Here is a 17,670-nt window from a genome sequence, read left to right as displayed (position 1 = left end):
TGTGTACAAATTAATCATTCTTACAGCCTATTCTTTAAACAGCTGCAGTCTGTTGTGTATGCCATATTTCTGGGCGAATTGCTGTTTAGATGATAATTTTCATTAGTCTTACTCCTAACTAATTTTATTGTTTTCATTTTCTGTAATTGATGCTATGTATGCCAGTATTAACAGTTAAAACTCAGATTATGCCAACTACAGTTTTTGTAGTGAATCCAAAAGCCCCTACTATCAAAAACAAGACAATCATTCAATGGACCTGTGAGAGAGCACACTTTAGTCTTGCAATGCCCAAGACATTTAAAAAAAATCAAACTATACATGTTATATATACTTCCTGGGATTTTCATTCAGCCCTCTTCCTCCACTGGTCTGCTCTAGTTTCATTCACATTGTGCTTCCCCCCACCATAGCTTATAGCATGTGGCACAGCATCATCTCACTAAAGCCATTGGTTTACCTGACTGTGAGTGATGATATTAAGCTCTTGCACAATGTGCACATCCGCACAATAGGTAGTTAAGTAGTCCCCTTCAGTGTCAGGTGATATGTGCTTTTACATGAAATAAATGTGTGCGCATATAACCATATAGATGGATAGATAGATAGATATATTTATGTGTGTTTTTCATTTTAGACATTGCTCGTTTTCATACAATGTGTGCCTTCATTAAAAAACACCTTGCCATCTTCTAGTTTGATATGATGAGCTTCAGTTTTAGGTCACTCAGTTTGGTGCACTGTACCTCTCTTCTAGGGCACAGTGTCTGGGTGTCCTCTCCCAGACTACCAGGGAGAAGGTCCTAAAACTATCCTAAATTGGGTTTTGCACATTTGGTATTTCACTTATTACTGCACAGTAAGCGGTGTTAATCTCTTCAGATCTAGCAAGGTTGACTGCCCCACTCTCCTAGAAGCTTTTATCTATGCAGGCAATGTATTCTTTAGTCTAAACTATAATAATCAACTGCTTCTCCATTTTGCATTTACATCACATATAGCCATGAGTGCTCACACCGCTGTCACTGTGCAAGCTCTATCACTGTCATCAGACTGACATACCTTAATAGTCTGTCCTTCAGTTAAAGTGTGATGTAGAACAGTGAAGGGAAGTGACAGGGTGCCATACGAAAGACATATTTGTCTTTGAATATGGTGTTTGTTGAGCATTTCACAAGAATAACAAGGTTGTGAAATTCAGATTCTTTTTGTGGATCCTCTTGTACTAGAGACATTTGCTTTGGATCTGTGGCAGTTGGTGTTCCTGATTGTTATTACAAATGTATTATTAGGTCTATATTTACATGAAGAGCTTCTATCTAATTTTGTGTCCCAGGGGAGGTTGAAATCGCCTGCAAGGAGAATGCCTGAATCGTTGGGGAGTTGCTTTTTGTGGGTAATCCAAAATTAGGGTTCATCAGCTGTGGGGGCATATATGCTGCATACGTAGAAAGATGTAGCATTGTTCCTTACTTTCACAATTACCCTGCTACCTTTGTTACCATGAATGTTGTCCAAGGCTTCTAGATTAGTTTTTTCAGCTATAAGTGTAATGATCCCATTCTTTTTCTTGTCAGCAGGGGAGGAGGAAGTGCTATGTATCCAGTGATAATGTATAGAGTTGCATTCCCTGTGACCAATTTTAGTTTCTTGCATGAGAACTAGATCCTCTTTAAGTTTGACAGAGTAGTCTAGGATGTTCCTGCAGCTCACGGTGATTAATACATTTTGTATTGAGGGAGAGCACTTTTAGTGTGTTATTAGTCCTGGATTGAGTAGTATGTAGACGATCCAAATGAGCACAACGATTGTGTTCTCGTAGGTTATGTGGTGTAAGAAGTAGTAGTAGGACTTTGAGAAATATGTTGAGTTATTAGGTGGAGTAGCCAATTCTTGGAATCATAACTAAGCTTATGTTTCGTATGAATATTGTCCAGGTAGGGTAGGTGGTAAATAGCGTAATGCTGAAGTAATTACCGGGTAAGCACAAACAAGTTATTATTGATGTTCAACCTGGTGTTCGACTCATTGGTATCTGAGGAGTAAAACAGCATAACAATAAAGAGAGAGGATAGAGAAGGCATAAATAGGGAAAAAAATTAGATTGAGAGAGAGAACCCACAACCCACCCAATGAATAACTTCCGGGAATAATGGAGGCGGTGGAGCCCCTAGGGGACCTGTGCCTAAGAGGACTGAGGAAAGAGCAGAAAGTAATGAACTTGGCACAAGACAAGGCAGCCCCCTCTCCCCTATACTGTATCTTTTAGCTATCAAACCCCTACTTGCTGCTTAAGATCTAACACGTATTAAAGGCCTACCAAAAGGGAACAAATAGTATAAAATTGCTCCATACTCAGACAATGTACTGATCTTCATGCAAGAGGCTGAAACCACCATCCCTGCAGTCTGAGATGAAATCAACTCATACACACTGGTCTCAGGCTATTCTTTAAACTTTGAGAAAACTGAAGTCTTCCCACTGAAGAACTTAACCTTGTCAACTGTTGTGAACAGCCCTAAATTTTTCTGGACGCCATCACAAATTAAATACTTAGGAATACACTTCAGAAGCAATCTAGAGGATGCAAGAAAACTAGCTGAAGAAAAACGTCTTTAAAAAATTAAGGAAATACTATCAGCTTTGTCAGCTAAATGTATGGCATGGTAGGGCTGCACGGAATGGATCAAGATGATGATTGTCCTACAAATAAATCTTATGTTACTCCTACAGCTGTCTATTAACTTTTTTAACAATATCGACTCCACAAGCTTCTTTGGAAAGCAAAAAGAGGTAGAATTGCTCTTAAAGAATTAAAACGAAATAAATGCTATGGAGGCCTAATTATCCCCAACTTTCATAAACACGAACTTGCCTTTCTAATCAAACAAGCTGCCTGGTGGATCAATATTCACACCAAAAGACAAACCCCTTTGGGTATATATTGAAGAATTTGTTGCTAAACCTTACTCCCTAATCTCAATTCTAACTATGAAACTGATTAAGTTACAACATTCCCATACAATCCTCAAAGACACCAACACTGCCCTTAAAACACTTGCTAAAAAAAAACCCAAGCAAAAGCCAACAATCAGAATACGCTTCCTTCTGGAACAACTCTAAAATAGAAATCGATGGTAGTCCCCTTCGACATCCTGGGCATTAAATAACATCTTATACCTCCATGATCTAGGCTCAATTGCAAATTTCTAGACATTTGCAGAGTTACAGAACTCCCACAATTTAAATAATATCGACTTCTACAATTTACGTAAATTGAAGGTCACAACGAAAGAGGTTTTCGCAACATAATTCGGACCATATCCCCTTACCCTCAAAACTATTTACCTTTCCCCCCTTCAGCTGCCACTACATATAAGAGTTTAAACTCCCCCAATATCGACAACAAAATCGCTAATGAAATACAAAACAAATAGCTCGAAATATCCCCTAATCCCAGCTACCCACCGTTAAATGAAGAAACCTGGAAAAAGATATGGATTTACGCCCCCAAAACCATAACAGCCCCCATACAGTCTATCTCTTTAAAGTTACCTATAGGAGAATACATGACACTTTGTAGATGTTATTAATTAATATATAGATAGTGTGATAGGCAAGTATAGCTAGAGTACAGACATCCTGAAAACGTAAGAGAACTCAGTGTGATTATTTATTCAGTTTTGGAGAGAAGCTGTCTCCAAACAACATATAATAAGGTTGGTAGTCTCGTGCATTAAATCCTTCATGAACACCCAGAATGTCTTATTGACACAACACTTCAATCAATTCACAGAGAGCCACATTAAAATTTGGAATATAATTACTTTATTTGGCTTCAAAGTCCAAGCAGCAGACAGATGAGCTGAGTCAGGGCAGACCAGAAACAGCCATGCGCCCTGATTCTGTTAGACCTGTCGGCAGCTTTTGATACGGTCAGCCATACCATCTTGCTGGACCGTATCGCTAAGCTGGGGATAACAGGGCAGGCGCTCAAGTGGCTAGAATCCTTCCTGTCAGGACGTACTCAGAGGGTACGGATGGGGGATCAGCTGTCAGGGATTAGTGAGGTGACATGGGGTGTGCCCCAAGGGTCCGCACTTTCCCCCTTACTTTTTAACATCTACCTACAACCACTGATGGAGGAGCTCATGCGTAGGAATTGTGAAATCTTTAACTACGCAGATGATACCCAGCTGCTGGTGCAGCTGGAAGATACAAGGGAGGCTCAGATTCACGGTCAATAGGATGACCAACAACCTCTTGAAGGTGAATGCTGAGAAAACGGAGGTACTGGTGTTCACCAACCAGGCAAATCCTTGGGGTGATCTGTACTGGCCCACAGAATTAGGAAAAACTCCTACTCCCGGTATGGTGGTAAAAAGTCTAGGTCTAAAGATCGATGCAGATCTTATCATGGCCCCTCAAGTTTCGGCTGTGGTAGGCTCTTGCACGGGTGTGTTGAGGCAATTACGCAAGCTGACCCCTATTCTTTCAGCCTCCACCCTACAAACCATCGTCTCTGCTACAGTCATCTCGAGGCTAGATTATGGCAACGCTCTGTATCTTGGTTTGCCACAGAAGTTGCTGAGGAAGCTGCAGGTCGTGCAGAACGACGCAGCTAGATTGATTTTTTTTCTCTACCGAGAATCTCACATGCAACCCCACTCCTTTGGAAGCTGCACTGGCTGCCTGTGAAGCTCAGGGTTCAGTTTAAATGTCTCTGTGTGGCCCATAAGGCACTCTTTGGTAAAGCCCCAGAGAACATTAAGCAGCGCCTGAGGAGGTATGTTCCCGGCAGAACTCTGCGCTCAGGTTAGACCTCCAATCTGACTCATTCTAGATTTAAACTAAAAACTAAAGGAGGCAGAGCTTTCTCGGTGATTCTTCCGCAACTTTGGAATGAGCTACCGGCCAGTCTGAAGGAAGATTCACAGCTACTTTCCTTCAGGAAGAAATTGAAGACGTACCTATTTAAAAGGGCAATACTTCCGGCCTAATCAGAGATGGCAGAGCGTTTTGGGGTGACAGCATGTTATGTTCTTTCTGTTTAGGCGCTTAGAGACCGGCGGTGATAGGCGCTATACAAAAACTTTATAACATAACATGTTTAGCAATTCTGACTTAAAAAATATATTATATGAATTATATAAGGATTGGTGACAGCAGAGTTGGCTTCAGTAGTTAGAATCCTGTTAAACTGCATCGGGGTACTTGGGACATCATTCTGAATAATATAAAGTTACTTTTCAGTAACTTTGTGTAGATATACTGAGAGAATAACTCCGTCAAATGTGATCGCTAGTCCACAGGAGTTATGTCATTCAACATGTGAGACACTCTAAATGTTAACTTTCAATATCTTTCATTCTTAATTCTAAATTGAATAAAGTCTTGTGGTTACCAAGTTACAAAAGGATGTCATATATTTTGTAGGCTGTTGGTTTTTATAATTTACGTGTCTCGGAATATACCTCAAAATATATGATCCCCAAGCAGTCATATTTTATTTTCCAAAACATTTGTTGAAGTTTGATGCTGACTCATTGCATTTCTACCATTGTAGGACATATGTGTTTCTGCTGGAGAAGTTCAGCATAATATTAAAGGGGATATGGTAATGCTCATAGACCATCCTTTTTCTAAATGATGGAGGTGACAATTTCAATGTGAAGCCATCGCATTTTTTTTTAAAGAGTGCTTGTTATTTTTTTGTTGGACATAAATACTAGTGACGTGGATGTAATCAACTGAATAAGTACCTCAATGTCCAAGAGCTTAGTATGAAATAGTTCACCTTATTCCTTGTTCATAGAGGTGAAATATGTTAAATGGAAATCTCTGTGCACGACCATCACTAGTAATGTATTAGTGCACTTCTGTGCCGTGAAGAGTGGTTTCTCTATTTCATAGTTGTACTCAATTAAAATTATGTATGTTTCTCACCTGTATTATGTAAGAGCTGTTAAGTTTAATTGTTGTTTTCATGGGTAACAGATGCCATAGGATTCACAGTCTACCCTAGTGCACTAAAGGGATCCGGGACAGAGGAGGAATTTTGCATGGATGTGGCCTACTCAGAACAAGCCGCACTTTTGAAGGCCACAGGGCAGGTGAAATCCAGGAAGCTAACACCTGAGGAAACCTTACCAGTGAGTGTTTCCTCCATACACTTCACTTAATATTTAGAACATCCAAGGCAATTACCATCTAACTGTGGTTCTCCATTCAGACATTTGTGTAACTCTCTTTCTCTGTTGCGTCTTCAGAAGTTTGAAATCCCCAAGGGTAGGCTTGGAGTAACCCGCATTGGTGACTTGTCTGCTCTGGATATGAAGAAGATCCCCACCCTGGCTTTGATTGAACTGACAGCCCTGTGTGACATCCTCGACTTGGACCTGAAACGCAACAAACCTGTGAAGCGGAAAACCTCTGGTACGGACATGCAACACTTTCAACTCCATGTGGCGAAAACCTGTCTCTGAATGTTTGTCTGTGCGTGTAATCCATATATAAACCACTACAATCAAGGGTGTAAGCAGGTATACGGTCACAACTTGATACAAGGTTTTTGAGAGATGGTGATCACTGTTAGAGCCTCTGATTCCCAGCAATTTTCTTGAGCTTAGATTGGGTTTACCAAACATTGGGAGCCTTAGACTTTTCTATGTGACAATCACCGCAAGTGCTAAAATGACTTTTTTGATGAAGTTGATTAAGTGCATTTAACTTTGAATCTAATGGCAAAGCAACTTCTTGACGATTTAACAGATTTCTAAAACATGTATGTTTCTGAGCTATATGATTTCGTAAGAAATCTCCATGTTAATACCAGAGAGAATCTCGGGGCAATACATTTGTGACTCATTCACTGTCTTGTTCAGCTGCTGTACCTTTGTGGGGTGTGTTATGCTCGACTAAATATAGATTTACGGTTCAAATTCTCTATAATGGATACAATATTGCGCAACTGAGCATGATGCTTGCAGAACGTACTCATTCCCTGAATGGATGATTGGACATGACCTGATGCAGCAATTAACATATAGGGCCTGATTTTGAGTTTGGTGATGCTGCGATGGATCCGCCCCATGCCACACTGCCAAACCCACGGTGAGGCCGCCTGCAGAATTACGAGTTTTGTCATGTCTAGCAGACTTTTTTTGGCGTTCCCATGGCGGTGCCTTTAAAAACAGGCACCTCAATGGGAATGTCAAAAACCGGCACCTCAATGGGAATGTCAAAAACAGTCCACGCAAAACAGGAACTGAAGTGCATGCACAAGGGGGGCATGTGTTGTGCCGCCTGTGTGCATTCACATGGCATGAGGCACAAGGTTGCCCTGTAGTGCCTCCCTTTGTTTCCTCTCCTCCAGGGTTTACATGGAGGTGGAACTGCTGTGTAAACCCTGGTGGGGTGGAAACTTGTAATATGCTTGGCAGGACCACGGCGATCCCAACAGCATATTGCGGCCTCAGGAACGCCACACCACCTCAAGGGAATGGCAGTTCCCTAGCGGCGTCAGCTGTCCCACCACCTGAGTTGTAATCTGGTGGTCTGGAGACTGCCACTGCTGCCCTCACATGAGTATGGCGGTCCTCGGACCGCCAGACTCTTATTCGGGCCCTTAGTGGTCAGTCCTTGTTGAAAATAATCAGCGATCATAGATTGGTGAAAGATTCTATGTGATGGCTAAATGTTTCAGAATATCGTATGCATATGACATTTGAAGCAGTAAGAGGAGTAAATTGCGTGATCAGAGGAAAATAATCACTGGAAAGAATCTGAAGTTATTTCATGAATTCATGAAACACATGGGATGATGGGTTGCAGAGCAGGCTGAAGAATTTGGACTATGAGTGAAGCTCAAGAACAGTGCTCCAGTGAACATAAAGGGGAGGCCAGCTTCTGTATGCCTACTATTATTGGATAAAGAGGGGGCTGTGGGATACATTTGGTGGAGGTGGGTGGGGATCTGAGGTCTTACGACCCCTTTGTTTCAAGGACTAGATGTCTGAAATTATGTGAACAAAACTTTCTAAGGGTAGAATACAATATTTTTTTCCTTCTGTATACAGAGCATCATCTTTTCGGTGTTCCTCTAAGCAACTTACTGGAAAATGATCAAAAACTCATTCCCAACACCCAAGTGCCTCTGATTCTTCAAGCGGTAGGTCTTGTTAAAGTTATCTTCAATAGCTGCATAAAGGGAACCAATTGAATAGCTTTTCAGGATTAGTGCCTTCGAGTGATCACCCAGTAAGGAGCTGATGGCATCTTTGAAACTACTTCCCAATTTGGATTCACCAGCCTCACTTCTGGGAGAAGCAATCAGCAAGTGTTGATCACTGGATGAAGAATGGGTTTGTTCTCAGAATGGGCCCTGTTGAGTACATGCCTATTTGGACTGTATAGAGATATATGCACTATAAATATGGCAGACGAGGCTACCACTGCATGCTCCACTTGATTTGTTCCCAAACATATATTAAAGTAGCTTCCTGTCCCTTTAAATGATATGGATTGCTTTAAATAATATTTCCTATTTGGTCAAAATAATGCAAGGATGATGATGTGCTGTCCCTTGCAGGCCACCATCCCCGCATTTGTAGCCATTCTCAGGGAGTCACATATTGTAACCTCCCTGATTGTTATTCATTAGGCAGCCCTTTTTTGCCCCCACCCTGTGAATATGCAATTTGCGGTGAAACCTATTCGTACATAGGTTGCCTTCACTAAACATTTGATGTGCAGTTTGCAAATCCTAGTCTGTAAATGGTTCCTGATACATCAGCCTATAATTCAGTAGCTTTCAATTTAGGAAAGATAAGATTTCAAGTGCTTTCTCAAATTATCAAGCCATGGTACATTCCGGATCTCTATGGGCGGATGGCACAACCTGTCCCTGTAACTTGAAACAGTTCCCTGCCTAGTTGTTCGTTTATAAACGTAATGGTTTTATGTATTGTTAAATTGTTGGTTCTTTTTTCATGCTATGTTGTATTAACATTCTAAATTTTTATAAAGACCTACAGCACACAGTTGTATGTTGGTACCCCTTTCATGAGATAAATTGATAAAATAAATAATGAATTACTTTAACAGACGAAGAAAAATTCAAACACTGTAATCTCTATTGCTTTTGCCGTTTGCCTGATAGTTGGGTGGCTTTATTGTTGAAACTTTGTAAGCTCTATGTCCTTTATGGATCCTTAGCATTCTTGAATGGAATGGTGTTGCAGTCTGCATAGTTCTGAGCAATGTAGAACTGGGTGGGGAGCAGGATAAGATCTGCAGCTCTGTATTTTGTCACAGGAAGTCCCTCTACTTCCACTGTCCTTAGAAAGTGGGAGATACGTTTTGACCAGTGATTAGCATCCAGTTGAGATGCCTTGAATTGAACCTGGCATATTGTGAATTTGACTCGTGTTACTGGATCTTAGCAATCAGGATTTTCAAATATGGTATACATGCTTTACACTTTTGCTTACCATGTTCATGAAGCTAAGATGTTTGTTCTCTCCTTCTTCCCTTCTAGCTGCTATCTTGTTTGGAGAAGAAAGGGCTTGAGACGGAAGGTATTCTAAGAATTTCAGGTTCCCAGACTAGGATAAAGGTACACCTATTTCATTTCTAGTGGATCTATGCCTACTACTGAACTACATTTTTCTTCACAGAATGGGATTTTAAAATTAGAGACCTCTAGAAACTGAATTTCCCATGAGAAAAGTTGGAATTTACTAACTGCAGACAGGAGAAGAACATATTTTTGACTGAGGAGAACTGGACTGTATGGACTTTGACTTTCCAGTGGTGAAAAGGCAACACTGAGTAGAAAATGCTGTGATGAGAACTGCAAAAGGCAATCGTCTGAAGAGAAAGAGTAGCCATATGTGCATATGTTACAGTGAGACGAAGGAAAGCTGCTAAGAGTGGTAGGAGCAAAATTTAGGAGTGTTGGAGCCACAAAAAGGGGAAAGAGATTTACTCAAAGGGATGGTTAGCAGACAGATGGGAATAGTTTGTGATAGTGAGGTCAGAGGGAGCAGCCAGGAATGTGAGAGACCACACTTATGTGAGAGCGAATGGCTTGGAGTGGGAAGAGGCAACTCTAAGGAAAGGTGGAGCTGTGAAATGTTAGCAGAGCCCGCACTCAAGAGCGAGGGTCTCACAAATGAGAGGAAGTAATAGTGAACACAATCTATAGACAGTGGGATGAGAGTTGGAGCAATAGTGTTTATTAGGAGCCCATGCTCGGGAAGGGACACCACGAGTGGTAGAAGGTGGCACTGAGGGAACAGGGGATTGACCATGAGTGGAAGCTAGGTGATACTACTTACAAACGAGGGAGTGTGGGAGTAGGAAGCAGGTAGCATTAATCAAATTGTATTTTCAACACCTATTCTTTCTGGAAAACATGCCTGCATAATACTGTTAGGCTCCGGATGCAGATATTAGATAATATTCTTCAGTGTCATTAGCTTAGTGTCAGAACATGTTCATTGGGCCTCAGGGCGAACAGAGGGCACTGGGCCACAACAGTGGTGGTTGAGGTCATATGCCACTTGTGTCCTGGGGTCCATCCTGCTACGGGTCTGCAAACTGTACTAAGTATAATCCTTTCTGCACTTCACTCTCAGGGTAGCGAGGGTGAGCACTCACTGGCTGGTCCAGGAGTCAGCCTGAGGCAAAGAGCTCTGTGCTCAATCAGTCAACCAACAGACACTGTAAGTTACGGCCTGATTTAAGGTTTGGCAGGCAAGGTGCTTCGTCACAGAAGTGGCGGATATTCCCCTCACCGTATTTCAAGTGCTATAGGATATAATGTATCTGTAACATGACAGATGGGATATCTGTCAAATTTAAACCCACCCTCCAAACTCAAAATCGGGTCCTTAATATCTGGACCACTACATACTTTTTAGTAAAAACAAGTACTTTAATCACATAGTAAAGCTAATTACTACACACTCCAGTTAGATTAGTGTAAAAGGTTTTGTCTCCCTGGTTGCAATCACAGTAAGGATTGTCTCTTTCTTGGTTACAGTATTCTCTCTCCACCCAAGTGACCCTATTCGTTATAGTATTGTTTGGCAGAGGCATGAATTAGCCATAGGTGCAGCTTATGGCACTCTTACCCCTATAGATTTAGTAGTGCATTTCAGTTCGGTAGTTCTTACCCAAGTTTGGGCAAAAAGTCACATCTATGCGCTCAGTTTTGTTTGAGCATGTCTCAGTCCTTTGCTCATCTCACTGGTGATGTCTCGCTGTACCTCTACAAGCATGGATCTGTTGATATAACGGGCACAGACCAACACTTCCATTTTTGCAGCATGCTCTCCTTGGCACCAGCATTAATGGACAAATGTAGCACTGGGAGTCTGGATGTAATGACGTGTTTTTTTTTTTTTTAGCAGTTGTGGCCTCCATGTATAATTGTAATCCACTCAGTAGTAATGTGTAGTGTAGGCTCACAAACCAACAGAATTCTACTTAGCTGCGATGTGTAGTCTTTCAATTGGGTGTCAACAGCAATAGCTCACAGCATGCAGCAGCTGTAGGGGACACAACCACACTTGATTTGGTGAAGTCGTTGGGCAGCCCTCAAGCTAATTTATGCAGACAGACTGTGAGATCCACTCATCACCACCAGTCACTCCTGGCTTTACTCACTCTCCCTGTTTGTCTCTCTTTCTCGAACTCTTTCCTGCTACCATACAGGTAACACAATCATGGTACACACAAATGTGCAAGGGATGTTAGTGCAAGGTTATGAGACCTCACATAACAGCAGACCTTTACATAAAAGGGGTTGGTAGACCACTCTCTCTCTGATACTGAAAAATATAAGTGCTAATCACATTATAATCATGAAACACAGTACGCTACCACTAACACTTCCACTAACACTTTGCTCAATGCAGGCATGATATAGACAGTAGTCTGCTGCCTTAAGTGAGAGCACACTGGGTTTCCCTCACCAGTTCACAAGAAAGGTTCTGGACTTCATATTGTTAGAGACAGTCTTATATCTCTGCTTTCTAGATAGCAGTATGGTAGGATTAAAAGAAAAATCCGGATACTAGATTCAGATGTAGTGGGGCACTCAGGGCAGGGGTATATATACACCCATTCACATTCCTGTCTCAACACCTACCCACATCAAGACATGAATCCTTGTAGGAAATTGACAATTTACTGCTAAATAAGCACAAACAATAGTTCAGACGAGGCAACTGTGTATATGAAGGGGTTTTCTTGCATAGTAAAAACAATTTTCAGAAGATGCTAGACGATAAAACACAGGGGGCCCGATTGGTAACGGTAAACTTAGACATGGAGTGCAAGTTTACCTTTATGAATCAGGCCCTTGAACTTCAGGTCTAAATTTAGACTTCAGGTCGAAGTTTACGTTTGTGGATTGGGCCATTAGTTGATAAGTAATTTGTACTCCAAAGATCTTGTGTTTCAGTTACAAGTGGCCCTGCTGCTATGTAACTCTGTACAGGCAGTGTGAAAGGTTTAATATATGTACATATTCCGGTTAAATCAAAATTATTGGTCATTATGATTCTCTTTTTGCTCATTGCGGAGGCTGCCTCTTCTTCTGTGGAGCTTTATGCTGAATTCATATGATCAGTCTTTCTCCTTTTCCCCCTCCAGTGCCTGCAACAGAAGCTCGAAAGTGACTTTTATATCGACCTTTATGGCAGCCACTTCAGCTGGGATGATGTCCATCAGAATGACGCATCTGGGCTGTTGAAGAAATTCATCCGAGAGTTCCCAACTCCATTGCTGACTGCTGAATATATTTCTGCTTTTGCAGCAGTACAAAGTATGCCCTCTTTAGAAATATTTTGTAGCATGCTTGACAGTGATATATATAATTTTTGCTGCCATAATGAGCACAAACTAGTAGATAATAACCACTTGGAACAGATGTCCTCCAATGTGTTGTTTAGAGGAAATGCTAGAAATTCATATGATAGCACCTCATTCACTTTCTAATCTATTTGTTCACGACAGCATGTTCTCAGAAAAGGTCCAGCAGCCTTCAGAGAACCTTATAAAAATAGCTTGGAGTACATGTAGAAAAGTTGATGGGTTAAGAAAACATTATTTCAATTAGACTGGTTTGTTGTAAATTCAAACATGTTATTCCAGTGGGGGAGAAGTATGTGTGAGTCCAGTAATCTGACACTAGGTGTGAGTTAGGTTCTTCAGGACATCCATAGGTACATAGAGGAAATGGTCAATATTGTAATTGCATTTATATATCGCCTACTACCCCTGACGAGGCGTCAACACACTTTTCACTGAGTAGCACACAACTCCAAACTGAAAAAATGAGTGGTGAATTAATAGAGGGAAATATGAAATTTAATTTGAGAGGTGGACATGTAAGTCTGTTATTTGGGTTAGAAAGGCTAGAGGAGGGATAGAGGAAGGGTTTGCATTTATATAGTGCTTGGTACTCCTGATGAAGCCACAAAAGTGCTTTTTGACAGTTAGGCTGTTTTACACTAGTTTAAATGTTCTATAAATATCACTATTGTTATATATGTACTGTGTTGTTGTTTTGTTCCTTATCCTTTCAGTACATCAACAACATTTTTAGATTACCACATTCTGGCCTGTGCCTTATGTACCTTCTGTAATCCAAAATCCTCATTAGACATAGTGACGTGTAACTCCCACATGTATCTCCACGATCCTAGATCCTCACCAGAAGTAGAATGTGATATCCTATGTGCCTCCCAGATATTAGAGCTTCACTAAAGGTAGTGTGCTTTTTCTCCATGATCCTAGATTCTCATAAGAAGCCGTGTTCTGTGCCTCGTGTACATCCATGTTCCTAGATCCTCACTAGAGATGTCGTGTGCTGCACCTCAACCACTTCCATAATCCTAGCTTCTGTTGGGAGGATGTGTCCATATGACCATGCGTTTATATTTTCTTATCAGAGTTTTTGAGATGAGTGCTGTCATTGGCCCAGATCTGCGGAAGTCCACCTAATCCTCACGTTTTTCAAGGATTAAGACAGCTTTGTGAATATATTTTACCTTCCACAAAGCTTTCTGTGTCTGGTAGATATTTCATTCTCCTGGATACCATGGGTTCCAACCTGTGTATATTCTGTGCCATCGTCTGTTTCCTGTGGTGCTGGGTTGAGGATTCCTGGTTGGGTGGTGAATGTTTATTTTCTTTATTGAATTCTCATTTTTCTTCTCATAACAGATATTCCAGATCTGAAGCAAAGATTACAAGCCCTCAACTTGCTCATACTGCTTCTTCCAGAGTGTAATAGAAACACTCTGAAGGTAAGGACTCTTTTCTTTCTCCAATTCAGTTATAAAAAAAGGTAATAAGTAAATCTGAACTGTCCGCTACAGTGGTTCTCCAGCAGTGAGATAGACAGTACTCTCAATGTTAGTTGTTGAAGATGAGACTATAAACATGAGGCAAAACAATGGACATATAACTTATCTTCATCATATTTGTGATATTCTTCACTAATTTAGGTTAGGTACATGATATCACCTTTGTTTTGTTGTTTCTTAATTAGAATCTGAGTAATCTGCAGCACAGGCATTATGTAATTCATTTCATTCAAACAAACACAAACAGTGCAATAGAATTGTTCTGAGTTAATCCAAGTAATTTTTATTTTTCGAGTTTTGTTTTATCAACTTTTTTTATTCTTTCTTTTCAAATCAATGACTTTCCCATTTGGCTTATCACTCTGATTGAAAGAGTAGCTATATGGAGGTTATCTTCTGGGATCATTAAGACCCATATATTGAGTATTGTGTGTGGTGTTTTAGGTTGAGCCGAAGTCTGCGTGCATGCACTGCTCTGCAAGACTTGTTGTAGTAGAGTATGGAATAGAAGCTCCACCCACTCTCTGCCCATATTTGTCATTGCCTTGTGTCAATGTCCTTTGCAAATGCTGGCTTCTGATTCCTTAATAGCTTGTTAGTCCCTCCTTAGTACCGCCTTGTCTTCATTTGTAACCTCCCATGGCAACTGGCCCTTTTACTTCCCTTGTTACATGGTACGTGTTCTTAAGTCTGTAAGCACTATTTTATTTATTGAGTTCCTCTTATTGCAGGCACAACGTGCTGTGCTTAAATTCAGCGCGCCATACACACTTTCTTCTTTTGCGTTACAAATATTTTTGACACTACTCGAGAAGAAGCACTGCAGACCGAGCTGCTGGATCACATGGTTTTTGTTCTGCAGACACCTCACACTGGGATTTTCACTGATGTGCAGGTCGCAAATGCCTGGTGACCTCCCATGCCCAGGCTTGGTACCATTCAGTGCTTGTACTGCACCTAACCCATGCCAAAGCTGCCAGAGGCGACTCCCTCCCTAAACACCGCCTCAGATATGCAGATGACACTGCAGCTCCGTTCCAAGTGTGCAGTAGCTTTGCAGTAATAATGACCACTAGAATAACCTCTACCGAAGAGAAGCAGAGACGATGAGTATCTTGACTATATCGAATAGTTAACGGTGTTGAAATTATTATCACATAAACACGTATATCTGAGTGGGTTGAGCATTTGCTGCAAACATCTGTGCTTAACTTGCATTTTACAGTTTAGAATCCAGTCATGCGCCTATTCCTGGCAGCATGTTAAACAGATTGCCCTTGGTTCAGTGATAGTTATTTATAAAAAAAAAACATTGTGGGCAACATTGGTAGCGTGTTTGCATCGGTTGAGCCCGCAGCACTCTTTGAGCTGAGCTGTATTTGAAGAACAGCGTAGCTTTAGAAATATCACAGATGCGTTATATTCAGGGTCGTTTGCATGCAGTACACCTCAAATATATCTTATTAATACTGTTTAGGAGGACACGATCTCGGTTTGAAGGTCATTTATAGTGGGTATATCTATAAATCAAAACCAAAGGAAATGAAGGACGGAGCGTTGACAATACAAGCACTCACCCCCAGTCAACTGATCTGGGTTTAATCCATCACCATTCTTTAGCCCACTCTGCCACCCCAGTTCAGACATGGCCATATGCAAATCAGTCTGACCCTGTGCCTCATGGGAACAGTCCAGCCCGAACTGCCAAGCCATGCCTTCCCTGGACCGGAAACAAGCTTCCCAGGATCGGTTTCTGGCATTGCAGCCGTCTTCAGCCGGGCTTGCTTGAATCCAGTGGCAAAGTGTAGGAAGGTGGCTACCTGACTATGGTTACCCCAGATTTTTTGCCTTGTGTTTTGCTGGTTTTCGACTTAGTTGGCTTGGTTCCCTGCTAATCAGGGCCCCAGGCCATCTGCTCTCTGTAAAATGGATTCCATGTACCTTAGGTGCATAACTAGATTGGCTTGGGTCACCTTATCAGCCCCTGTACAGAGCACTATAGGTGCCCAGGGCATAGGTGCATCCAAGGCCTACCAGGGGCTGCAGCATATCTTTTGCCACCCCTGGCTGGCTATCTAAAATTGACACAACTGGCTGAGCACTCAGCTGGGGCAAGGTGGTGTAATCACCCCTTGCTTAGATATAGTATGCCTATATCTAAACCTATCTGGACACATATAAACCTGTGAGCCACTCCTATGGAAGGCCTTATCAATCCTGGAGGCAGAGTGCGTGGTTTAATGTGAGATGGAGCTCTAGCATGAGCGGAGCCTGTCTGCAGCTGTCGGGAACAACTCCCTAAGCTGTTCCGGGATAATGCCATACCATATACTCTTAAATGCATTATAATCCTCGCGGTTATATAGCAACTTTGGTTTGGCTTTATCAAAACATGTCGTGTAAGGTGTCATACGATTTGGAATACTATCCCCTCGCCAGTTCTGGCGATGGGGATAGCATTCCACCCCTCTAGAGGGAGAAGACATGTTACTTTGCTTAAATGCGGTTGATTTTTAAAAGAGCCTCAGATCCACAAAATGGATGCTTCTGCCACAGACACAAGTCTGACCCCCTGTAGCTGACCGAAACTCAGCCAAGGAGGCCTGGACAAAGGATTTCCTGTCGCAGGGAGGTGTCACACCCCCCCAGGCAGGAGATAGTGGATTGTAGCAGGGAGGTTTGAAAGAAACCAGACACTGCTTGGGGCGCACAAGGCTGCCCCTTGCATAATCCAGCAAAACCGGTTCTGGGGCACACCAGCCCCCGACCCAGCGCGGCCTGGATCAAAGGAAAGGGGTGTACCCACCCCTTCCTGGGTCCCACCCATAGGAGGGGACCTAGCAGGTAATCCAGCCCCCTAGATTGGTATAAGAATGGGAGCAGTGCCAATGCACTTCAGATTATCCTGATGAAACATAAGAAATGAAACTCTGGACCCTTCGACATCCTACTCAACATAGAAGACTGAAGAATCTCCTTTGTGGTCAAGGAGTGACCACCCTGTGCAAACAGGCACCATCCAGCCCTCGACGTCTGCTTTGTTGCAGTTCCCGCCGGAACTCGTGCGACAGAGATCGACGAGATCAAGCTTGCCTGCCTTCTTACAGCCCGATCCACAGTCCCTGCAGAGCTGAGACCCGTGGAGGCGACCAGAAGCGTGGAGTACGCCATCTTGAAAAGACCACGAGACGCTGACCGTGCAGCCCACGAGTGACCCTCGAAGCTGTACACCGGGGTTTAAGAAGCCCCAACCCTGAGCCACTCTTGCACCGAAGTTCACCCCTCTACA

General features: G+C 42.1%; 1 protein-coding gene across 8 annotated transcripts in view; it reads left to right on the top strand.

Annotated features, from left to right (window-relative positions):
• ARHGAP40 (Rho GTPase activating protein 40) overlaps positions 1-17,670 on the top strand; it is a 447,044-nt gene that overhangs the window by 374,374 nt on the left and 55,000 nt on the right. For 7 of the 8 annotated variants that reach the window (XM_078652147.1, XM_078652146.1, XM_078652148.1 and 4 more), the window contains 6 exons: positions 5,998-6,152; positions 6,270-6,435; positions 8,079-8,170; positions 9,539-9,616; positions 12,664-12,835; positions 14,239-14,321. In XM_078652147.1, coding sequence (XP_078508273.1) covers positions 5,998-6,152; positions 6,270-6,435; positions 8,079-8,170; positions 9,539-9,616; positions 12,664-12,835; positions 14,239-14,321 — 746 coding nt within the window. The remainder of the gene's footprint in view (positions 1-5,997; positions 6,153-6,269; positions 6,436-8,078; positions 8,171-9,538; positions 9,617-12,663; positions 12,836-14,238; positions 14,322-17,670) is intronic. The other variant, XM_078652144.1, reaches the window with a different exon arrangement.

This window comes from Lissotriton helveticus, chromosome 7 (assembly GCF_964261635.1).
Source record: "Lissotriton helveticus chromosome 7, aLisHel1.1, whole genome shotgun sequence".
NCBI classification, from domain to species: domain Eukaryota; kingdom Metazoa; phylum Chordata; class Amphibia; order Caudata; family Salamandridae; genus Lissotriton; species Lissotriton helveticus.
The sequence above is the reverse complement of the archived record's forward strand: the minus strand, read 5'-3'. Positions and strand labels throughout refer to the sequence as shown.